The sequence below is a fragment of the Puma concolor genome, chromosome B1 (assembly GCF_028749965.1).
Source record: "Puma concolor isolate L17-30 chromosome B1, mPumCon1.1.hap2, whole genome shotgun sequence".
Lineage (NCBI taxonomy): Eukaryota > Metazoa > Chordata > Mammalia > Carnivora > Felidae > Puma > Puma concolor.
This window is the reverse complement of record NC_141670.1, coordinates 81,472,256-81,498,645: the sequence shown is the minus strand read 5'-3', so window position 1 is coordinate 81,498,645 and position 26,390 is coordinate 81,472,256. Positions and strand designations below refer to the sequence as shown.

The window sequence follows — 26,390 nt, the reverse complement described above, 5'->3', positions numbered from 1 at the left end:
ACTGGCAGAAAAGGGAAAGATGGGCACATAGACACGGAAAGCAGAGCACCTGGTTTACAATCACAGCTCTTCTTCTGGGCTACACAATGCTGGGCAAGTTTCTGTATCTCTTTTTGTGCCAGTTTCCTCATCTACAAAATAGGAATAATAGTACCTAACTCCAAAGGCTGTTAAAAAGATTAAGGGAATTAATGCATGTAAAGCACTGAGGCCAAGGACTGACATATACCAAGGGCTATAAAAGCACTGGCTATTATTATTTTGATGACAAGATCCTACTGTGATCTCAGTGGTCTCTTACTGGGTGGGTTAGCAGCTAGCTAAATCCACTCAGGGCACAGGAATTGCCCACAAAAGTTAACAGTGCTTACTGGACTGTGCCCTGTTACAGTCCTGAGTCATTCTATCATCCTGCTGTGCCCTTTTTATTCACCCAGGTCAGAAATAAGGAAAATGCAGAATAAAGCTAGTATTTCTTCACATCCCTAAAAGGCTTTGTAAAAAACCTGAGGTTTGTTGGGATGAGCCCTGAATGTTGTATGTAAGCCAATTTGACAATAAATTATATTTTAAAAAATTATTTGGAAGTAAAAACAAAACAAAACAAAACAAAACAAAACAAAACAAAACAACTGAGATTAGGCTCCTTCCAACCAGTAAAAGGCTCTTTTATTTAGCGAACAAGTTTCTAACTCAATTAACTTCTTTCCTCTTTCTCTATTGATAATCAATTTATAATGAATTGGGCCCAAAGTTCTAAAATTTCATCAACCATAGGCAAACTGTTTCTTAAAGTAGACTTTTTTGGGGGGCACATGGGTGGCTCAGTGGGTTAAGCAAGATGGCAAGTGGATTAAGCCTGACTTTGGCTCAGGTCATGATCTCACGGTTCATGAGTTCTAGCCCTGCATTGGGCTCTCCACTTATAGTGCAGAGCCTGCTTCAGATCCTCTCTCTCTCTCCCTCTCTCTCTGCCCCTCCTCCACTCATACTCTCAAAAATAAATAAAAATAAAAATAAGTAGGTTCTTTTTTTAGCCCTCAGAAGTATTTCAGGTGTGCCTGGGTGGTTCAGTCAGTTGAGTGTTCAACTCTTGATTTGGGCTCAGGTCATGAGCTAGGGGTCATGAGATCAAGCCCTGTGTCGGGCTCTGCACTGAGCATGGAGCCTGTTTAAGATTCATTCTCTCTCTCTCCCTCTGCCCCTCACTCATGCTCTCTCTCTGAAATAAACAAAATTTTTAAAAAAGCATTTCAAACATAATTTGAAAATGAAAACTTTTTAAATAGAACTACATGATTCCTCCAACAAAAATTCTATCTTTGGTTATTTACTAAAAATGATGATATCAAACCAACAGAATTCATGTCTTTTTATAGACTACTTGAGCATAGGTAGATTTTTTTTTATTTTAATGCTGGCTCTCATTTTTCATGTGAAAATGTAATATGTACTCCACCTTTAATGGCAAGTGTGCAAACACAGAGCAGAGCAGTTGGTAGTTAAAACTACTGAGGAACTGGAAATATCGTACTTCGGAGGAACAAAAACAATAAATGCATGCCAGTAACTGCAGATCACAAATGTAATAAGTATTTATGATGGCTCATTTTGATAAGGACTCAATGTAAACTCCAGTGAGAGTTAAGGCATATCAGTCCCTGTTGTCCCTGAAAATGGAGCCATAAAATCGAAGAGCATTTTTCATAGGCTAACTCATTATGCATTAAAAAAATATTAGTATGTATAAATATATAAATATGCTTTACCTCATACAGTTAATTTCTCAGGCTGTTTTTTGGAATTAAACTATCACGGTCTGCCTATTTGAGAAAGTGTACCATTTTCAAAGCAGTGTGAACTTAATGTAATTGTAATTAGATGAGAACTTTGTAATCCCACTGTCTCAGAGTCCATGTCTGAAGGATCATTAAATAAGAAACACTATGGGGCATCAACTGAAAACTTCCCACAATAAGTTCTCTCAACAAAATTTAAAATTTATTTGCATTAATGACAAAATATGACTAATCTAGACAGAATATTGCCCAAGTCTATCCTACTTTATTCTGGCACAGTAAGTTTATGAAAAGATCCTTGAAGGAGAGACTGAACACAAACTTATGGTAATTACTGTCATGGAAGTGACTTCATCATTACTCTGAACAACTTTGTCGGGACCGTTGTATGACTGTGATAGAACTAGAGTCATTCTCTAGCTTCCCCAAATGCTCCTTTGCCATTGTTATTATGGATACTCTTGTACAGCATTAAAGGGATCAGAGAAAAGCAGTTCCTGAAAATGAACCTCAAAAATTGGTTGGAGAGCCAAATACAAGCAAAACTATCTGATAAAGGGTGAATGTCATGACAGAGACACAAAGGAAGTACCAGGGAAGGCAGGAAAGATTAATTCTGACTAGGCGGCTGCAAAGGCTTGCCTTCTGCGAAGGGAAGTGGTATTTGACTTAGGCCTTGACTGATGAGTAGGACTTCATCTGGTAGCTAGGCGGATGAAGAGGTGTGTTCTCCAGGAGCGGACTGCTCAAATGAGCTGACCACAAATGGCAGAAGAATTGATCAGGAACACAAAGTCCCCAAGCGGTCTGAGGGCCAACACCAAAGGAGACTTCTGCAAGTAACAGGCGGCCAGGAATCCCCCTGGGAATAAACCAAAGGCCAATAAGTCTGTCCAGAGGATCAGAAGAGCTGACTCAAGAGGAAATAGGATGGCAGCTTTCCACTACAGGTTAGGATAGTATTTTTCAAACTGTAGTTCACAAAATCAATTTAGTGAATACCGACTGGCATTTTCTTTCCAAAATAGAAGAGGAAAAAAGAAAAGGAAGGGAAGGAAAGGAGAAAGGTGGAAGGAAGTGGGGAGAGGGGAAATGAGAAGAGAAAGTGAATTATACATAGAGTAACTATACTTTAGAAACTTCTCAGTTTCTATCTGTGGGTTGCAATTTTTTTAAAAATTGAAAATCACTCATTTAGAGGGCCCTGCAAGTCCAATATCTTATCACTTGATTAGAATGCAGCTCAGTCCCACTCAATATATTCAGACCATTAGTTTGGACCCAAGTGTTCTTGGTCATGAATAATCTGCTTGAAAAATCTTATTGCACTAAGCAGAATGTTCTCATTAGGTACTTAGGAGACACAATCTGATATCTTCATAATGCGAGTAAAGTTTAAAAGGATAATTTTCAAAGTTTGTAGCAATGCAGGAAAGATTAAGCTTGGTTCCTTTAGTCTGATAGATGCTGAATATTCCCATATGAAAGATACATGTATAATACCATCCTGTTTCATAAAGCATATATTCTCATAAGGAAAGTTAAGCTGAGAAAGCATGAAGATCTACAATTAATGCAATACAGTTAATCATATTTCACCAACAAGCAAACAGCTTAAAATAACAGATTACCTCCTGTCACTTAAATAGGTCCTTTTAGCATAAATATAGACAACAAACTGATGGCTGCCAGAAGGGAAGGTGATAGGATGGGGAAAATGGGTGAAGGGGAATGAGAGGTACAGGCTTCCAGTTATGGAATGAATAAGTCACAGGGTTGAAAAGCACAGCACAGGGAATATAGACAGTGGTATCATAATAAAGTTGTATGATGACAGATGGTAGCTACATTGGTGGTGAGCACAGCATAACATATAGACTTGTCCAGCCACTATGTTGTACACCTGAAATTAATGTAACATTGTGTGTCAACTATATTGTAATTTAAAAATTTATAAATAATTCAAATATATACATCCTTTTCTTTTTCTTCCCCAAAGTATTTTCATCTAAAACAATTCTGTCACCTGATACTAATATTACAGTGTGTGCTAACTGGAATTTAAATAAAAACTTGGAGAAAAAAATAAATAGATATAGATAGATATGTATAAATAGATACAGATTTATTGTAGATAAATACATAGACCAATCAGCCCTATTTATACACAATCAATTAAAAAGCTAAAAAAGAGAATACCCAAGATCACAGAGCTGGTTAAGGACAAGAAGAAGCTAAGTCTTCTCACATCCAACTTATTGATATTTTTGAAACTCCATGGTTTAACAAATTATTGGGAGCAAGTATCCTATTTCCAGTAGCAACAACTTCGTAAGTATATACAAATACATGAGTAACCGGAATGTAGTCAATGCACAGTAAGCCACAGAACCTGAAAAATGTACACACCCACAATCTGGAAATAAAGGTAAAAACAATCAAATTTTCTATAATAAGACAAATACAAATATTAATCAAATTAGATTAGCTAACAAAGAACTTGTGCATTGTTTAAACTAGTGTTTCCTCAAGATCGCTAATAAACCCAGGGTATTTCCCGAGAAAGTTTGATAATTAAAATATAATTAAATTCAAATAAACCAAATTGCTGAAAAATGTTTTATGTTGGTCCTAATATATGCAGACATTCTGATACTGAAAAAGAATTAGATAACAGATTTTCAATGTTTATGTAGAACTGTTCAAGGGAGACATGGTACCTGATTGTTCTTGTGGTTGGTTGGTTTGTTGACTTGGAACAGAACCAGGGTGGTTTTCCAGACTTTAGAGAAATATCCTGCAAATCTGTTCAACCCCCTTTATCTGGTTCTAAATTCCCAAAGCAGGGCAGCTGGGTGGCTCAGTCGGTTAAGCAACTGACTCTTGGTTTCAACCCAGGTCATGATCTCATGGTTTGTGAGTTCGAGCCCCACATCAGGCTCCACTCTGACAGCATGAAGCCACCTTGGGATTCTCTGTCTCACTCTCTCTTTGCCCCTCCCCAACTTTTTCTCTCTGTCTCTCTCGAAATAAATAAATACACTTAAAAAAATTTTTTTAAATAAAAAATAAATTCCCAAAGCAATCTTTCTACTACTACTATGTTTCCCCATTCCTTTTCATTCCCAGAAGGGGTAATCTTAAATATCTGACTAATATTCCTGGTTATGGTAAGAAACATTTATATAAAAATATTGAAGACCTATAATATAAACTAATACAAAGTAATAAACTGGGATTATACAGTTTATTAAATTTATTTACACACTCACCATCTTATAAATTTAAACACTAGCCATCTTATATTGCAATTTACTGTTTATGTTTTATATCACTTACTCAACTGAAAATTCTATGAAGGTACTATATATATAACAAGCTATAGCAAGCACTCAACATATATATTTTTAATGAATGAGTGAAGTGAGTGAATAAGTAAACTCAGGCGATCAAATTCTTGAGAAAGCAATGATAACTAGGTGACCCCATCAGTGACAAAATCATCATCATCTACAATGATGATGCCGATGCTTGCTTGATATGCTCCTGAACAATTTATGAGTACTTCTACATACGATTTCATAAGATCCTTGTACGCAATCCCATGAAATAAAGATGCAAATACTCCTCAGATGAGGAAACCAAGGCTCAGAGAGAGAGGTCCTGGGCTTACCTGGTGACCACTTAGGCCACTAGGTGAATAATGGTAACAACTGCTTTGATTCCTGGGCAAGTGCATCCTTTGCTAAAGGTCAGATGGCTTAGCAACACGGAGTGATGTTGCACCACAGCATGTTGAGCTGGTGTTGCTTAAACACTTCTCACCAAAGATCAAGACTGGTCCTTATGTCTGAGGCAGAGACAGACTGAAAGGTGGGGTTCAAAAGACTTCAGCAATGGAGAGAAGCACCCAGTTACAGGAATCCAGCAATGCTAAATAAGGTGTTCCAAGATCAGATCCCTGGACGACATTCCCATTAGGATGGAAAAGGAGCTAGACAAGGAGAAAAGGGATGATGAGAGACAGAGGAAGAGAAATAGGAAAGAAGAGCGTCAGGGAAGCAAAAGGAAGAGGTAAGCAGCATGGTGTCAAAGGCTAGTTAAGTCATGGGGGACAAAAACTGAGAATTGGCCACTGAATATGGTGAACACAAATCACTGCCAACCATTAAGGAAACGCTTTTGTTTAGAGTGGGAGAACGGAAGACAATTTGAGAGGCATTAAGGGGTTAAAGGGGAGAATTCTAAGTTACACACAAACAAAATTCTGGAGAAATCTAGGCATGTTTCAAACAAGTTTTATAGCAGCTTAAAACAAACACAGCCAACTCTTTGCAGGGCTTCTAAGAATACCAACCTCACCCAGAAGATGAGACCAATGTTAAAAGGTATATACGGAAGAAGAGTAGTTAACATACAATTTCTCGCTGCTGCTGCTGCTGTTGCTATCCTATTCTCTAATCTGTCAGAGAGGAAGAATGGTCACCATTTCCCAGAGAGCACAGGAGGCTGCAGGGAAATAAGTGCCCATAAGCCAGCTTGCAAGAGGGCTCAACACGGAAAGCCTTTTTCAGATATGACATTTCTCCAGGAGGCCATTAAACTTCCACTGCAAGCAAAAGCAGTAGCGGACCCCATTTAACAGAAGAGAAAGGCAAGGCACAGAAAAGCTGAGTGATTGCTGAAGCTGAGACAGTGACTGACAGGTCAGATTTCCTTCTCACTTCAAGTTGGCTCTCTGCTGATCAGATCTACTCTAAATGCCTTTATAAATGTTTCAATGAATCTTATCTTCATGCATTGGATTAGCAAGATCAACTCCCCACTGATAATGCAAAATAACCCTGAAATGTTTCATGCCTGACTGATAAGCCAGAAATTGAACTTTCTGTCTCCATTTGGACTGTGATGATCTTGATCTTTCACCTCTAGCAAAAATCTTCTCATAGCTATAATTTTAAAGTTAGTAATGAGTGCTTCATTTGCTTTCCAAGCAGACAGAAAACCTTTTTTAAATACACTCAGACTGCCATGACCTTCGTCTATGACTTAAAGAGTTCACCACACGTAATAATTTTCTTTGCTCAGGAGACATTCTTAAGTTTTCTTTGAAGAGATTTGGGCAATAGCCCCATTGATGAAATTAAACACACACACACACACACACACACACACACACACACACCTTTTAACTTAATTACCTCTCTACTATACCTGAAATCAAAACTTTTCTTTAAAATGTGTTTGGAATGCTACATGACTACCAAGGAGTTCTAAAATCCCTCAACCTACTAATGAAAATATAATAAAAATGCCAACTAAATATGTTTACATTAAAAGGAGCATACCGCCTTAACCCTAAACTAGGCAAGGAACAGCCTACTGCCTAGAAGAAGCAAACACAGTCCAGATTCCTAAACTGAAGTTCTGGCTGTCCTACATAGGTGCGTGGGGCTCAGTTCACTTGGGGTGCATTTTAAGCTTTTTCTACACTAAAAAAGGAAAACAATAATCTGATAAAGTGAGCCAATACAAAGCCATTTTACTCTGTTTCACCTATTTTTGTGAGGTTTATAACATGCAATAAAGGTTTTGAATAGTGTGATATCACACTAAATGTAGGCTTTTGAAAGCAGGCCTCATTCTCCTTTTTACTCCCAGTGTCTACATAAAGTGAGTGTGGTAGCTAAAGGGTATGTCTCTCCATTGGATGGGTGCCCCGTAATGTGGGTCGAGATCTGGTAGAAGCCAGTGGCGCCAGAGGTGGGTGGAAGAATCCACCTGAGGCAGGACAAAGGAGATAGTCTATTGAGTACACCACAAGGGAGTGGCAAGCAGGACAGCAGAGGAGAGGCTGTCTGCAAAGAGGCAGTGGGAGGGGGCTGCTTTTATGGAGGGAAGGTGAGGAGGTATGGCGACACAAATTTTCACTTTTTTGGTAACTGTGCCTAGTTGTCAGTAGCCCGTTGGTCAACTAGGGCCTATGGATATTTCAGGGTGGGTCGCCTGATGGGCCTGTCTGTATTCAGCCAGGTGGTCACCATGGCCCTTTGTGCATTCCATTGCTTAAGCCTGTTTGCCTAAAAGCGGCCTCCGTAGTAGGGGCTTAACTTCTGGTTGAGTACTATACTCTATTTCTTTTTTTTTTTTAATGTTTATTTATTTTTGAGAGACACCGAGTAGGGGCAGGGCAGGGGCAGAGAGAGAGGGAGACACAGAACCTGAAGCAAGATGCAGGTTCCAAGCTGTCAGCACAGAGCCCGAGGTGGGGCTCGAACTCACAAACTGTGAGATCATGACCTGAGCCAAACTCAGACACTTAACTGACTGAGCCACCCAGGCGCCCCTAATTCATAATTTTTAAAAGAAGAATCCTGAGGTCCATCTACCACACATTCTAGTTCAACAGATCCTAAGGTGGAGACAAGGATATTTTTTTTCTCCTAATCATCCACCCATAATGTTGGTATGGGTGATCTATGGAATTCACTTTGAGAAACTAAATAAATAAATAAATAAATAAATAAACAAACAAACAAACAAACAAACATAAATAACATGCATGTAATCGGCACACTGCTTTTAGTGGTGAAGATTCCTTATTTTCATAATTCAAATTACCAGGCTTAGCCTTAAACACAGATAAGATAGAGTTTAGCATAAAATACACTCAGATCTGACAGGAAACTCCTTCCTACCCTGCCCTGATTTTTATTTACTATGATTCTTAATGCTCTCCCTTTCTTTTTATTTTTTTCTTTCAGGTATCTGAAGGCAGAAACCCTTAATTATATTTCTCTCCTACTTGGTTTAATGTTCAAACTCACAAAACTTCACAAAGTTATATACAGCTTTGCAACTTTACTCAGAAATTAAGACCTAATATTTACTTCACATTTTGAGGCATGGGCGATTAGCTGAATCATTCCTTTTTTCAGCTTGCAATCATTCCTTTTCTCAGGAAAACAGTGTAACTATTCCCAAATTCTACCTTTCTAGCTTTTTTCATTAAACAGCAGCATAAGTGATAGGGAATTGAAATACCTCTGTAACAACAGCATGAAAACTACATAACTCTATCTCTTCAAACTTGGAAAAATAATGTGCCAGTTTCTTAAAGAAGAAACTTCTTTCATAATCCCTTCCATAGTTACTATGAGGCAGAATCTCCTTGAATTTAAATACAATGATTTCTTGGGGCGCCTGGGTGGCGCAGTCGGTTAAGCGTCCGACTTCAGCCAGGTCACGATCTCTCGGTCTGGGAGTTCGAGCCCCGCGTCAGGCTCTGGGCTGATGGCTCAGAGCCTGGAGCCTGTTTCCGACTCTGTGTCTCCCTCTCTCTCTGCCCCTCCCCCGTTCATGCTCTGTCTCTCTCTGTCCCAAAAATAAATAAACGTTGAAAAAAAAAAAAAAAATTTTTAAATACAATGATTTCTTTAGCCAGTCCCATAAGGTTTTAAACATTTATAAAGCTTTGGGGGAAAAAATTGTATTTTTTACCATAGAACTTTACATTTGGAACAGAAATTTATTTATTTACTTATTTTAAAGTTTATTTATTTATTTTGAGAAAGAGAGAGTGTGGGGAGGGTCAGAGAGAGAGGGAGAAAGAAGAGAATCTCAAGCAGACTCTGCACTGTCAGCACAGAGCCTGAGGCGGGACTGGATCTCACAGACCCTGAGATCATGACCTGAACCAAAAAAGGAAAGCAAGAGTTGGAGACTTAACAGAGGATCCACCCAGGCACCCCGGAACAGAAATTTAAACCAAACAAATGTATACAGTGTTAAACAAAGAATAAATGTTTATCTCCCATGTTAGAACAAAATAGAAAACATGTTGATCTATCACTTTCTTACACTTGGCAATGAAATTAGGGTCCATCAGGTCTTATTACTCTTTCTAGTACTTAAAAAAGGAAATGAAAGTGCATGTGCGTGCGCACACACACACACACACACACACACACACACACACACACACAAAACCACATAACCACCAATCAGACCATTGCAACAGCACACCTTATAATCTTGCAGTTTTGAAAAGTTGCATTTAAAACTGTTATATGAATAAAATGAATGAATAAATAATGAATGAATAAATGAGTGATCACAAAAAAGAATTTAGCTATGTTTCTAATATTTAAATGAAAGTAGTTTAAAATTTAAAAGCCACAAAATAAGACTGTGAGTCAGCTATGCCCTTAAATAGTCTCATTTTAATACCTAAAGGATATGCTAGCATTTCAGCATATAAGCATTGTTGTGCACATATGCTGACTTCCTTCTGCTGCTAAAACTTATTATAAACTCCAGTTGGCTCACTGAAACAACAATCTAACTTATAAAAACAGATACTTTTTTTTAACTTTAACAAGAAGTAACAAGACTATTTCTTGCCAAAGTGCAAGCTGTGAGTTTAAGGAATGTGCTAACTTTCAATTCATGACAAAACCTTTTGGTAATCAACAGTTTTATGGAAAAAGCATTTAAAATGAAAGGTGTATAATAAGTAACAGAAAAAACTTCCTCCTAAGTTATATAACAACTTCACAAAATAAAAATAAAATCATTCCAAATGACACTACTATATCTGCATTCATCCCCAAAATCATTAAATACAAATATGCTACACAATCTCACATTTCCTTTAATACACCAGAACATATGCTACACGTGTATATTTATATTAAAGATGAATATATAAATATATGAGAGCATAAACTAAATGTAAACAAGTTTAACAACACAAAATCTGGAAGGAAAAAAGTTTTCTTATATGTTATAAACACTGCAGAGAATAGTCAGTTTTAAAGGACAGTGCAACATGGAAATGTGCCCAGCAATTTTTCCTACCACATTGAAATCCACAAGGGTGTATAAAGCTGCTGCGTACAAGGCAGAACAGAGAATCATAGAGAAGTAGAATCAAAACCTTTACCTGATGGAACCTGATAGTGGATTCTGCTTTTGGACCTGTTCTTTTTCTATTTTTTTTTAAATTTTTTTTTAATGTTTATTTTTATTTTTGAGAGAGAAAGAGAGATACAGCATGAGAGGGGGAGGGGCAGAGAGAGAAGGAGGCACAGAATCTGAAGCAGGTTCCAGACTCTGAGCTGTCAGCATAGAGCCTGATGTGGGGCTCGAACTCTCGAACAGTGAGATCATGACCTGAGCCGAAGTCGGACACTTACCCAGACTGAGCCACCCTGGCGCCCCTGGACCTTTTCATTTACATGGACCAATAAATTCACTTTCCACCCTTAGATTAGATTTTTCCCAATACATTATACAAAAGATTAATCTTCCTGTACATTTCCTTCAGCTAAATCTTATATTCAGTTACCTTTTAACATTACTTTAGAAAAACATTAAACTTAAAATCACCTAATACCTTTCCTCACAGATCACTTTCTTCCACAATCTGATGTAAATATTGAAAAAGTCCACTCATTTCATATCAGAAGATACGATCCAACTGGACTTTGCAAGCTCAATTTTCAATACCTATGAAAACTTGTAACTTACTCCCAGGACTACAAAAATGCTTGATAATGATAAAGGTGTACAATACAATCATTTATGTACTAGACCAATGACATTAGAAAACAAAGGAGATATCTATAAATTCAACATTATTAACATGCAACATTAATGTAAATCATTTAAATATCTACTGGGGAATGAACATGTATATACAATCTCTAATGCTATATGTTAATGTCAACAAAATGAGTGGACTTTGAACTTCTGCCAACAGTCATCTGAGAACAAAAGGGTTTTTTAGTTTAAAAGCTCTTAAGGGGGGCGCCTGGGTGGCTCGGTCGGTTAAGCGTCCGACTTCGGCTCAGGTCATGATCTCACGGTCCATGGGTTCGAGCCCCGCGTCGGGCTCTGTGCCGACAGCTCAGAGCCTGGAGCCTGTTTCAGATTCTGTGTCTCCCTCTCTCTGTGACCCTCCCCCATTCATGCTCTGTCTCTCTCTGTCTCAAAAATAAATAAACGTTAAAAAAATTTTTTTTAAATAAATAAATAAAAGCTCTTAAGGGAATCACATCAGAAAGAAAGACATAAATGATGACTTTGAGCCAGTTAACACTAGGTCCTGAAAAGACCCTCCTCTCAAATGCTTTCAAAGCAATAGAAAGAGAATCACAGCAAGCACTAATCTAAGACTCCTGTAACTCCTCTAGCTCAGTAATGATGTGGAAACTAAAAAGAACTTCCCAGCATAATGAAACGCTGGTTAAATCCAACTCTGTCAATTCCATTCCTGGACCAAGAAACTAAATGCAGATAAGAGAAACACGTAACGATGAAGTCTGGCTTCATTTTAAATGCATGACCGTGGGTCTCAGATCCTTAGTGCTTCCAGCAGTGCTACCATACTCTCCAGTTAATTCACTCTCTTCACCTAGATGGCATTTGCACACTTTCTCCTCTTATCTCAAACATTAATACCACCTACTCCATCATCAGTCTCAGCTGCTGAGAAAAAAAATGAAAACCAGAGGAGAACTGAGAAAATCAGAAGAGCCCTAAGGAATGAGAAGTCATCAGGACTCCCAAGTGCACCCTTTCCACCCATCTTCATGGATCTCTAACCACACACTCTTATTATGAATAAATGATCCAAGTTCCACTGAAGCTCATGCAACCTGATACCATTCTCTTCCATTTGATCCAATAAATTACTCCAGCACTCCCTTAAATCAACAGCTTCCTCTCAACTATATAATCCCCACCATGATAGAAACACACTGCCTTTCTCTGTTCCCTCTGCTGGTAACTCCTCATTCTAACCACTTAATGTTGGAGGGTCCCAGTGCTCAGTACTTGAACTTCATCTCTTTTCTAACTATGCTCTCTCTGCATATAATCTCATCCATCTTTGTTTTAAATATGATTTAATAAAGAAACAATAGAAAAGATCAATGAAACCAGGAGTCAGTTCTTTGAAAAGATTAACAGAACTGATAAATCTCTAGCAAGACTCATTGAAAAAAGAGAGAGAGATGACCCAAATAAAGAAAATTACTAATGAAAGAGGAGAAATAACAGCCAACACCACAGAAATACAAACAATTGTAACAGAATATTATGAAAACCTATATGCCAACAAACTGGACAACTTAGAAGAAACGGATAAATTCACAGAAACATATAACCTACCAAAACTAAAGGAGGAAGAAATAGAAAATTTGAACAGACCAATTGCTACCAATAAAATTGAATCAGTGATCAAAAAAATCTCAAAAAACAAAAGTCCAGGACCAGACAGCTTCACAGAAAAATTCTACCAAACATTTAAAGAGAGTTAATACCTATTCTTCTCAAACTATTTCAAAAAATACAAGAGGAAGGAATACTTCCAAATCCATTCTGAGGCCAGTATCACCCTGATACCAAAACCAGATAAAGACACCACCAAAAAAAAGAACCATAGGCCAATACCTTCATGAATATAGATGCAAAAATCTTCAACAAAATATTAGCAAACTGAATCCAACAGTATATTTTAAAAAATCATATACCACGATCAAGTGGGATTTATTTCCAGGACAGAATGGTGGTTGTCAGAAATGCAGAAAAAGCATCTGACATCCACTCATGATAAAAACCCTCAGCAACCCCATCCTTTCAGCTACTCAGTCAAAAGTCTTAGAGTCATTCATGACCCCCCCCCCATATCCCACATTCAATTCATCAGCATATCCTGTGCCTCCAAAATACATCCAGAATCCAACCACCTTTACTGCCTTCATTACCATCCTGCTCTTCAAAAGACACTGGTAAGAAAATGAAGACAAGCTACAGACTGGTAGAAAATATTTACAAAGCATATATCTATGAAGGACTTGTATCCAGAATATATAAAGCTCACAAAGCAAGCTTTTCATAAGAAAACAAACCACCTCCGTTTAAAACAAAGAAAAAAAGGCAAAAGATTTTACACTTCACCAAAGAAGACATGTATAGCAAGTAAACACATGAAAAATATTAATGCTCAACATTATTAGTAGCTGGGAAATGTAAATTAAATTAAAACCACAATGAGATACCACTAGATACATATTAGAATGACTAAAATTATAAAGACTGACAATGCCAAGTGCTGATGAGATGTGGAGCACTGGAACTCTCAGACACTGCTGGCTGAGATGTAAAATGGTAAAACCACTTGGGAAGATAGTTTGGCAATTTCTGAAAAAGTTCAACATACACCTGCGGTCCAAGAAGAGTGCTTGTATATTGACAGAAATGGTCCACCTCAGAAGCTATTTATAGATGATTTGTAACTATATGTTGGTAATTCTTGCCTTGGTTGAAAGATGCTAAAACATACACCACCCGATGATCCCAACATTCCATTCGTAAGTATTCCCAAGAGAAATGAAAGTGCACATTCACTTAAAGTTTTGTACACACTGTTCATAGCCCCAAAGTGGGAAATGCCCAATGTCCACCCACAGGTAAATGGATAAACAAACTATAGTATATCCATAAAAAAATAATAATACTCAGCAATAAAAGGACTGAACTATTGATACATAGAGTATAGATGACTCTCAAAATAATCACGCTGAATAAAGGAAACCAGAAAAGAAAAAGGTGTACACACTGTATAACTCCAGTGTATAAAAGTCTAGAAGACGCAAACTAATCTACAGGGACAGAAAACGGATCAGTGGTTGCCTAAGGAAGAGGAGCACTAAGAAGGGCAGGAGGGAGGGATTACCAAGGGACATAGGAGAGTTTTGAGGGTGATGGATACATTCATTATCTTGATTGTGGTCATGGTATCACAGGCGTACACAGACATCAAAACATTAAGTTGTTTAGATGTATGCAGTTTATTGTAATATCCACAATAGCTCAATAAACCTATTTTTAAAAAGAATATAGCAGGCACTTAATACACTTAATAAATATTTTCAGAATAAATAAAGCAGATGAAAATAAAAACAAATGCTAAGAAAGCGAAATCTTAAGAATGAATTGAAGTAGAAATATATTTATTTTTTGAAGTAGGAATCCCTTATATTCTCCCTCATTCAATAGTATTCTTTGCTAAATGAGAAATTGGAAGTGGAAAAGGAGGAATAAGCTACCACCAAGTCCTTCAGTATGAAGTTGTGGTACCTTTCACCCGGAGGAGCCACCTCTGTGTAGCCCCTGAAATGGATGACTGCTGTCCCAAAACGCAAGCACTCCGCCCCAGTCCCCCAGCACTTGCATAATCTCTTTGAACTCACCTTAGAAACCCTGGCTCATTTCTCCTTTTTACATAGCCTTCACTTGCCATTAAATGTATATGGACCCAGGGCCCCTGGGTGGCTCAGTCGGTTAAGCATCCGACTTGGGCTCAGGTCATGATCTCACGGTTTGTGAGTTTGAGCCCCATGTCGGGCTCTGTGCTGACAGCTCAGAGCCTGGAGCCTGCTTCAGATTCTGTGTCTCCCCTTCTCTCTTCCCCTCCCACACTCATGCTCTGTCTCTGTCTCTCAATAATAAATAAACATTAAAAATAAATTTTTAAAAAATGTATATGGACCCTTTTTCCACAAATGTACTTTGCTACAATTTTTTAAAATGTTTATTTATTTTTGAGAGAGAAAGAGCACAATCAGGGGAAGAGCAGAAAGAGAGGGAGACACAGAATCCAAAGCAGGCTCCAGGCTCTGAACTATCAGCACAGAGCCTGATGTGGGGCTTGAACTCACAAACTGTGAGACCATGACGTGAGCCAAAGTCAGACGCGTAACCGACTGAGCCACCCAGGCACCCCAGCTACAAACTTTTTAAGAACTAAGGAATGGCCATAGAGCTGTTGTTGGCTCATTAGTCTTAGATGAAAAGTACCTTTCCTTGGATTGCTTCTTTTGTCTCTCAATTTCTCACCGAGGTAGAAAACTCACTATCTCTATTTCATTCATCTCCCTTGCTCTTCTCTTTGAAATCCTCACTTTCACTCATCATCATTAATTTTAGCACCATCCTAATTTATGAATCTACCTACACTTCTTTCATAAGCTGCTACAGTTATGCATTCTCTGTGATATGACTTCATTATAAAATTTAAAAATAAAATAAAATATAAAACAAAAGCACGGCATTTAGCCCTATGACTCACCTCATTTCCACCAACTGCCTTGGTTAAAATCACTGCAGAAGACACAGGGGGAGGCATGCAGCCTACTGTCTGCAAGCTGGAAAATCAAAGAAAATGCAATTATCAGTAGGGTTTTTTTTTTTTCAATTATAAACAGCAATGCTCAAACTTTCAGCTCATAAAAAAACATATTCGCGATCATGTGCTTCTTGAATTCAAACAGTAGCAAATTCTAGTACCTATTCTAAATTTAGTTTTTACTAAATTATGAGTCTACTCCCCAGATCATGACAAGAAATCTATTCTCTTAGTTTAGAATAGAAAACACATTGTAAAACTAGGAGTAGTAAATCTAAATACCAAAGATATAAAACATTACTTACCATCTAAAGGATGGATATACATCCCAGATGGATAGAATATACATTCTAGACATGGTGAGCAGCAGCCCACTAAAAGTAGAAAGTTCATACAGGGAGGGAATAGAGGACACGGAATGCCTGATTTAAACATATTTTAAGTCCAGATTACAGATATTTCTACTCCCTTTCGTAAGAATTTATCATCTAAGCTTCATGCAATGAATTTATATTACCTCTGAAATAAGAAAAAAAGAAAAAGTTTTAATTTATTTTGACTGAAAACACAAGAACACACATTTTTCATAGAATTTCCAGCTCAGTTCATATCTTTTAAGGTCTATTTTCCCAAGTGATGCTTAAGTGGTCTTTCCTATTATCGATTCCCAGTCTCTGAGCCTTTCTTATGACCATCACTATTATCATCACTGATACTTACCAAGCATTTACCATTTGTAGCAGATACTACTCTAGACACTTTTCTCATTGATTCCTTGCAAGTATTTAAGATAAATTCTCTTAGTGGGGGCCTCAACTCATTCTCTCTTTACTCACCTAGATTCAGACTTATGCCCCTTCTACTAGTAACAGTGGTAACCTTAAAAAGTAACAGGTGATCTCTTACTCACCAAATACAGTATCCTCTTCCCCATATTCATTCTCGTTCCCTTCTTGCTTTTCAAAATATTCTATTCTTTTGGTTGCCATAGTACTTCATCCTTCTAATTTATCTCCTTTCTTTTAAACCAGCCCCTTCTGACTTTTTGCTGACTCTCTTGCATTCTTTTTAATCTCATTTTCAAATCTGAATCTATATGAATATATACAATTTTACATTTCTAGCCCTAACCACCATTCCCCAAATTGTAGCTGCCTGTGACTGCCACCTCTAACTGAACATGTCTAATAGTTTCTAAAACGTCAATTTCATCTCTGAATTTACTTATTTCTGTCAATGGGATAGTTTGTTGTTGTTGTTGTTGTTGTTGTTTTTCCTAATGATCCAATTTGAAACTTTGGAGTTACATGTGGCTCCACCTGCTTCTCATAAATCAATATATTACCACAACCAACTTTCTATTCTTTTCCATGACTATTGCCATCATCCCCCTTCAGATGTTTTTTTTCCCCAACTTTGGATTTTTGTAAATGCCTACTGAATGTTCTCTCTACCTCCACTCTTTCCCTTTTACATAGCAAGGTAAAGAGGACGTGCTCACAATATTTATTGCAATGACTGAAACATGGCCCTGAGGTAAGAGTCTACAGCTCCCTCAAGTTAGCAACATACTGTGTACTCTCAAACTAGGGTGGGGAACGCAGAAAAAGTGAGCTAGGAAAAGCTTTCTGTAAGGGAGTTAGGCTAAGTGTAAACTCCTTTAAGCTCAATATCATGAGGTGATAATTGTATCTTAGCTTCCTAAGACTGCAAGCCCAACTCTAATAACACCCAGTATGATGCTATCAGATTAATCTTTCTTACTGACCATGTTTTAGTACGTTATTCTCGTTTAGTGCATTTCAGAACTTCCCATCATCTACAGATGCAGCCCCAACTCCTCTGCCCAGTAATTCAGACCTTCTGTAACGTGGCTGTAAGGAAATTTTTTATTCTTGTCTCCCACCATGTTTTATTTTTGAATTCTCTACTTTAGGAATTCACAACCTTTGCTGAACCTCTTACCTTTTAACCTATTACATTACTTATCTAACAAATCATATGCTGCCCCACTGTGGTTGATTACTATTTTATATCTCTCACATACCCGACTACCCTGGACATTCCCTGAATACAAGGAAAATGAGTTAATATCTTCCTATTCCTTGAGTGCCCTTTTCATGGGAAACTCTCAGTAACTATTGGTTCTTAATATGCATCATAAAAAAAAATTTTAAGATATGCATCATACTTTGCTGCTCTAAAATGATGTCATGATACTTATGTGGCACTTTATGCTTTTCACTGAAAATTTTATGTTCATTCTCTCAAACTCAATCTGGCCAAGACAGCGGTCTTGATTTCCCCTTCTTATACTACTCTGTTTCTCCTCAGCTAAGTAAATGATGCCACCAATTATTCAGTGGCTCACACCCAAAACCCAGAAGTCATCCTTGATTCCTCCCTGTCCTTCTCTCTCTACATCCTATCCACCCAGAGGTTCTGAGAGCTCTAATTTACAATACACTCTCCAATGTCCGTTTCTCTCTACCACACTGCTACCTTACCAGACTAGCCTCCAAACTGGTCTCCTACCTTTCTCTCAGCCCCTCTACTATCTATTCTCTATGCAGCAGCCAGAGCACTACTTTGAAAATATAAATCAGACCACAACACACCCTCATTTAAATCCCACCAAGAGCTTCCTGCTGCATGCAGAAAAATACTTGAATGCTTTCACCAAGGACCTATAAGTCTCTGTGGGACCTGACTCCTGCTTACCTTACCAACTCCAAGTCCTATTATTCTTCCTCTGTATCTCCAGGATCTGGCCATCCTCGTCATTTTCCTGACCCTAGAACATACCAGGCTTGTTCCTGTCTTAGAGCCTTTGCACATTCTACTTCCTTTGCCTAAAACATTCTGCCCCGAGAACTCTGCCATCTAAATTCATCACTGGACTACCTACCCAACCACTTTTAACTGTATCACACTGTGTTTTACTTCCCATCACTGATCTCTATCTTGGTCATCTACTTACTTGTTTATTGTCAATCAACCTAAGTCTTCCCAATGTGCAAAACTAACTTGCACTTTCCCATTTTTGTTCACTATTCTTTCTCCAACACCTATTATAACGCCTGGTACATAGTGGGAACTAAACAAGTGACTTGAATAAATGAATAAGTGATCTCAATTGAGATCCTCAACATTATTATCAAGCAGACAGTGAAAGTATGACTATCCTCACTATTTATAGGCAGGAAAATTGAGGTTCACGACTATTACATGACTTCTTCAGTTAGGGATGGGGTCAGAAAGCAACCTCCAGACTCCAAGTGGTTTAGTTTTAAACCACTCCAAATAATTTTTTAAATTCATTAAATCCTTTGAATAAACATGATGGCATTTTTATGGAAGAAAAGTGTCTAATAAAAATCTATTGTTAATTCAACTGTCATAGCAAACATAAACAGAACAAGTAAAAAGGTAAATGTTTGCTCCTTATATATTTTTTTCTTTCCTGTACTTCTAAAATACTTATATTCAGCCACTATCTGCCTACATTTGGCAAGATATAGAATATACAAGTTAAAGTGCCCAACTGATGGCCTACATTATGCACATACACACATATCTTACATCTTCTAGTCCCTTCCATCTTTCTCCCAACACAGCTCTTTAAAACTTCAAGAACAGTATCTATCCCAGAACCTTAAGATTAAACACTTTAAGATTGTGTTATAATTAAGAGTACACTTACTTTGATGATCACTGGGTATTATATAGAATTGTCAAATCACTGGATATGTAGGTGGCTCAGTCGTTAAGTGTTCAACTCTTAATTTTGGCTTAGATCATGATTTCACGGTTCATGAGTTCGAGCCCCACAATGGGCTCCACGCTGACAATGTGGAGCCTGCTTGATATCCTCTCTCTCCCTCTCTCTGCCCCTGCCTCTCTCTCTCAAAATAAATAAATAAACTTTAATTGTCAAATCACTATACTGTATACCTGAAACTAATATCACACTGTAGGTTAAATATACTGAAACTACAATTTTTTTTAATGTTTATTTATTTTTGAGAGAGAGACAGAATGCGATCAGAAGGAGGTGCAGAGAGAGAGGGAGACACGGAATCTGAAGCAGGCTCCAGGCTCTGAGCTGTCAGCATAGAGCCCAAGGTGGGGCTCGAACCCACAAACAGAGAAATCATGACCTAAGCCAAAGTCAGACGCTCAACAGAGTGAGCCACCCAGGCACCGTGAAATTACAATTTAAAACAATTTACTAATAAAACCCTTAGAAATCAGAAAGAAAAAAAAAAGATTGTGTTATAAAATTCTTTGATGAACCTTCTTGATGAACACTATCATTTTAAAGGATAATAATTTTTAGGGGTACCTGGGTGGTTCAGTTGGCATGACTTCATGAGTTCAAGTCCCGGCTCCAGCACTGTACTGGCAGCATGGAGCTTGCTTGGGATTCTCTCTCTTCCTCTCTCTCTGCCCCTCCCCTATTTTTGCTGTCTCTGTCTCTCTCAAAATAAATAAATAAATAACTTAAAAAATTTTTTCAGGGATAATAATTTTTAAAGTGTTCTTTTTTCCTTATAAGATACCACACATAAGCCCTTTTGTATATAGTTGCCACAGAAACAATAACGTCACTACAGATGCCTCATTAAAAGTGGGCCCTTCAAAATATTTAAACGTACCCTTTCAAAAGCCACTCATTGATGGGTGTGATTGATAAAAGCTGAAGAAAAAGCCATATTGTTGCTGGGAAGAATGCAAGCGTAAAGATCTGGATGAAAAGGTGCAGTTTTATATGCACCAAAGCACTGGTCAGCTCCTGCAAAAATGAAAGACACAAAATAGCAAAGGTAAGAATATTATTTTTCCCAAGAAAGGCTGCTACTAAAATAACATCAAATAAATGAGTTTTTAATTTGGAATTATTTCAGAGCTAAAATTTTTACCTCTAAGCATGAATAGACAGACTTACGGAAAAAAAAGAAGTATTTTTATATAAAATTTCTGAAATATTCTAATTTCTTTGAATATATAATATACCCCAACGATTCAGATTTGTAAAATTCTGGACCAAAACTGAGCTAAGTACCTGTACAGTAGTATAGACCTGAGGACTGTTGACACTATAAACAAATAGGCATGTAACTACTTAAGGACCTATCTCATTTTAATGAAATGATTAATCTCTAGCAAGGCCTCACTTTGCCAAGATGTTACCAAATCTACACACAAATCATAATTTTTAAAAATGTTTTTCCCAGTAATATTCTATAATTCAAAATGGCTTTTTCCCCAAAATCAACTTTCTGGATTTCCTTGCCAATGCTTACAGAACAGCAGCAATGTGCCATGCTCTGAGCCTGTCACTTTATGTATGTTATCTCATTTAATCCTCACCACAGCCCCCATTAGATATTATTATCCTATTTTACTGAGGAGGAGATTGAGGCTGAGAGCTACTGAACAATGAGGCTCCTAATCAAACTCATTTCTGGTATGCTAGCAAACCCCTCTCTTCTTCCATCATGTCACACTACTACCCCAGAGGGAAGAAATTCACACTAAACACGACATACCAGGCACGTTATATGCCTCACAGCTGAAAACAGATAATGAGGTCAACTTTGGGGTTCAAACAGGTACAAATTCAAAGGCCTTTGCATTTGAATTTCTTTGAGCTATGTGGTTATTCTGTTGAAATAAAACAAACTCAGAAAGCAGTGGAAAAAGTAGTACAGTCCTATAAAACCTGCAAGAAGTCATTAAAGCACCTCAAAGATGCCAGAGATTCCCCTGTTATAAACAGAGCACTGTAATGCCTACCCTAGTTCAAGTGAGACATTCAAGAGATCCTTGGCCTCAGAGACATTAACCAAAGCTCATCAGTTTAATGGACAGGACTCATTTCCCGTGTGAAGACACACAGCAGTGCCAGTGTAGTCACAGAACATCCCAAATGACATATCTAAGGAATTTCTGGCAAATGGAAAACACCGGGCAGACCAGAAGCCACACCAGGTCCATGGATCAGATCGAAGATTAAAGGAGCCATCCTAATACAGTATCAGAATTTTTAAAGTTCCACCCCAGAGAAAACTTGAGCACCAGCAGTGCCAAGAATTCTCAGCAGTTCTGAAACCAAATGCCACTGAGATATACTCAGAGGTATTTGATGAATGCCAAATAAATAAGATTCTAATTTTTTAATAGAAACAAGATGATCAGCCAGAATGCAATAATTAAAGCATTTGCTTATACTTCAGGTAGGAATATGAAACAGAATAACTTTTCTGAAAAGTAATTTGGGAACATATATCGAGGACTACAATACAATTCGCATTCTTGAACCCCCAAAATGTTATGTCTAGGTACTTGATCTAAGGATATAATAAGTGGTACAAGCATTTATATGCAGAATTGATCACGACAGCATCATCTATTATAGTAAAATCAGGAAACGAGTTAAAAGTCCAAAAACGGATGAATAATTAAATAAATTAAGGTACAACCAGACTGTTATAAGATTAAAAACCATGTTAAAACTGTGTTGACAAGCATGTGGGAACACAAGGTCCTTCCCGACTTAACCGATAGGAATATAAATTGGCACAATCTAAGGACAGCAATCTGGCAACTCATTCCTTCAGTCAACAAATACCGAGAGCCCAGCACTGTTCTAGGTACTTGGAGTATCTGTCACAACTTCCACTGCATGTATCATGTGACTTAGCAATTTCACTTCCAGGAAGTAATCCTTCATATTTTCTCCCAAATGTGGGAACATGGGCAATTTTTAGGTTATCCTTTGCAGCAAAACCTAAATGTCCATAAATAGAGGACTAGTAAAATATAGCATGACACATTCATACAACGGAATGCTTTCCAGCATACAAAAAGAAACAAGGAGTTCTCTACATGTTGATATGAAACAGTCTCCAAGATATGTTTTCTGAGTAAAACAAGACAGGGTGGCAAGCAGTACAAAATACCTCAGCTTGAAGGGGTGCAATACACATATGTTTTACACAGAAACTATTAACTATGGAAAGATACACAGAAACTATTAACATTAGTTATGTCCACATATCTGATAGAGGGGAGAAAAGAAGACTTTTCATCATGTACACTTTTGTACCGTTTGATTTATGTTCATAAAAGTAAGCAAAATATAAATTTCATTATATATGAAGAAAAATTAAATTAAAATATTAAATTATATAAAAAATTACTATACAGTGTCACATAAGAAAAAAGATTATATATGTGTACATGTACATGATACTATGCAAGTATATGTATATATATGTATACTTACATATATATAATTTTTTTAAGTATTTCATTTTTAAATATTCTATGTATAAAACATGTTTAGGAAAAAAGGGACCAAAATCACAGAGATGTTAATGCTAGTTATTTTTATTCTTTCTAATCTTTCTACAATAGGTAAATACCAGTTTTATAATCAGAAAAAGTTATAAAAAACAAAATTTAGTTTAAAAATACTAGCCGATCTAATATATGACAATTATAAACAACTGCCATTGCCTCAGGACAATGGAACAATAAAGAATCCAGCAAAATGAATCACAAAGGCCAACAATGTTGGGTCATGAGAGGTCTCTTAACAACAGGGAAATAATAGGCATGAAGTATCCCTAAGATTTTAAGACTATCACAAAAACCCAGGGTTATATATTTTCCATAACTTCTTCATACAAACACAGAGATAAAATAAGGTAACAAGGAAAAGAAAAAACAAGTAAACACTGTAACATCCAAAATAGTATTACTCCATACATACCCATACAGAGTTTAGGGCCACGTACTCAAATAAATGCCATCATGAATAATTGAAAAGTTGATTCTGCATGACATTTTATTTATTCACACATAATACAGGTCAAATTCCGTTAAAGTAAACTTAAGTAAAGATACTCCAAATATTTATTATACCAGAATTATCACCGACAGTATCGAGAATTGCTTGCAATCAGGCACTCTGAGATGTAGAAATATTTTCATTTACACACCAATTTCCCTTCTAACCCTTATTTGACCTTCATTTGATTCACTTTCTGAGAAATCAGCCTCATAGCTCTAGGCTGGAAACAAGCAGCATGAACGTAAAGTTTAGAAGTTGCTATATTTACTTCTAAGGTAATAGAACTTCAAAAAATAATCTGTTTAGGAAAATAAGGAAAGACCTGTACAATCTGCCCTACTCAGGACCCTTTCCAGGCCCTGAGCATCTTGCCCATCTTTGGTTCTATCCCAGTGCCAAACACAGAGCTTTGTAGCCACAGGCACCTCATAGGTATTTGTTTATATGAGATTGATCCTGCCACGGTCTATTAAGTGACAAATCCTCTGAAACGGTAGCTCCTAATTAGCTAAGCATCAAATATATTTCAAATGTGACCTTACTTGACTTGAATACAATAAATTTTCAGAAGACATTTCAACAGATATTTTAAAATCTAGAAATCAACAGTTATAAGACTTAAGATTTAGCATTAAATCTTTTTAGTATTAACACAGAGTTCTTTATGATTTTAATAAATGAGCAAAACAAATTTTAGAATATACATCATTCCATCAATGAATGGGTAATACTACGTGAAATGTTCAATATAAATCAAACGTGAATGGGACCAATGTGAATGCTCTCAAATAAACTCAAGTCAATAATAACTTACTGTCTCCTGCCTGCAAAAACACACTATTCTAATAAGGTTCAAAAATAGTAGTCCCGGCTGAAATAAACTTAAGATTATTAACTAGAAAACAAATAACAACAAGACTGCTACCTGCTAACTTAAAAGCATTGGTTCAGTTGCCCAGGAAATTAGCAGGACTTAGACGGTTTAACACTATACAATGATGCAATCTAAAAGATCTTCAACTGAATGGATCTTGAAAATGACAATGTAATACAGTGAAAAGGGGCATTGGTGGAAGAAATGGCTTTGATGTCTACTTAGATACCGTGATAAAGCACAGGATCAAGGCATTTTATCATTAGATCCAAATTAGCTGGAATACTCTGAAGGTTTCCTAGGTGCTTACAGAAGAATTTGGTCCTTAGAGAAATGCTGATAGCTGTGACGTTCTTCCTTCTTAAACTCCTGCATCCCACAAAGTTGGCTGCTTTACAGAATCACATTAAGCAAGAAGCTAAGGAGTGAGAGAATCAAGTCTCTTGCCAGATTTCTCATGGCATAAGTAACAGCTGTAGCCGTTAAGCAGCCACCAGGGGACATAGTTAGAGCAACGTCCCAAGTAGAGGACTTGGGTAAGGCAGCTGCTCACAAAGGGCATTAGCCAAGACCAGCAGGAAGACCTCCAAAGAAGAATAGTCCAGCACCATAGGGGTAGCAAGTATTTTTCTGTATCACTAGGCCCCACATTTGAGAACCAGTAGAATGAAGGTGGTGACAGAAAAAGCCTGTGCCCTGTAAGCACTGATCATAGTCCTTTCATGTCAATGTAATTTGCGAAAACTAGAATTTAACATATTTAGGAAATCTCATCCTATGTCAGTTATTTTCAATAGTAGTGAGACTATTCAGGATTTTTGAGACATAATTTCACAGATACCACACATGGATCCCATCTATCTAAAAATAATGCTCCAATAAAAAGATTTATACCAACCAGATAACTACAGAATACATAAATTTACTAAAACCGTATTTTTTCCATGTTGCTACTAGGATGGTCCTTGTAACTAAATTTGGTCCTCATTCCAATCATACTTAAAATAAAAAATAACTAAAGCAAAACATGATGCTGAAACAAAATTTTAACTTATAAAGCTATTTCCAAAAAAAAAAAAAAAAATCCTTGCATAGTAAGATTTCCCCATCTACATAAGAATAAGCATCTTAGAATAACAACTTTAAAAATCCTAAGTAATTTCTTCAAGAGCAAATAGGTATTTTTTCCTATATTTTTCTTCTCCTTTTTTGTTATAAGCCAAAAGAGAATCATAAATTCTACTTATTCCTCTCTTGAATGTTAAAATGTCTGATTTCTTTAATTCTGGGAGAATTCCATGTTCAGCGACACACTGATCAATAAATAACATTAACTATATATCTTCATGATAAATTGTGACATAGTATGGAAAATCCCAATTTTTTCTTAAAATACTTATTAATATTTAATAGATATACCAGCAAAAAATATACATTAAAAATACAAATTGGTGGGGCGCCTGGGTGGTTCCATCAGTTAAGCCTCCAACTTTGGCTTAGGTCATAATCTCACTGTTGGTGGGTTCAAGCCACGCATCAGGCTCTGTGCTGACAGCTCAGAGCCTGGAGCCTGCTTCGGATTCTGTGTCTCCTTCTCTCTCTCTCTGCCCCTCCCCTGCTCATGCTCTGTCTCTCTCTGTCTCTCAATAATAAATACATGTT

General features: G+C 37.1%; 1 protein-coding gene across 3 annotated transcripts in view; it reads right to left on the bottom strand.

Annotated features, from left to right (window-relative positions):
* The window catches only part of SLC10A7 (solute carrier family 10 member 7), a 253,775-nt gene that overhangs the window by 217,336 nt on the left and 10,049 nt on the right, over positions 1 to 26,390 (bottom strand). For all 3 annotated transcript variants that reach the window (XM_025921713.2, XM_025921714.2, XM_086704147.1), the window contains exons 3-4: positions 20,652 to 20,788; positions 15,937 to 16,012 (exon numbers count right to left, since the gene is read on the bottom strand). In XM_025921713.2, coding sequence (XP_025777498.1) covers positions 15,937 to 16,012; positions 20,652 to 20,788 — 213 coding nt within the window. The remainder of the gene's footprint in view (positions 1 to 15,936; positions 16,013 to 20,651; positions 20,789 to 26,390) is intronic.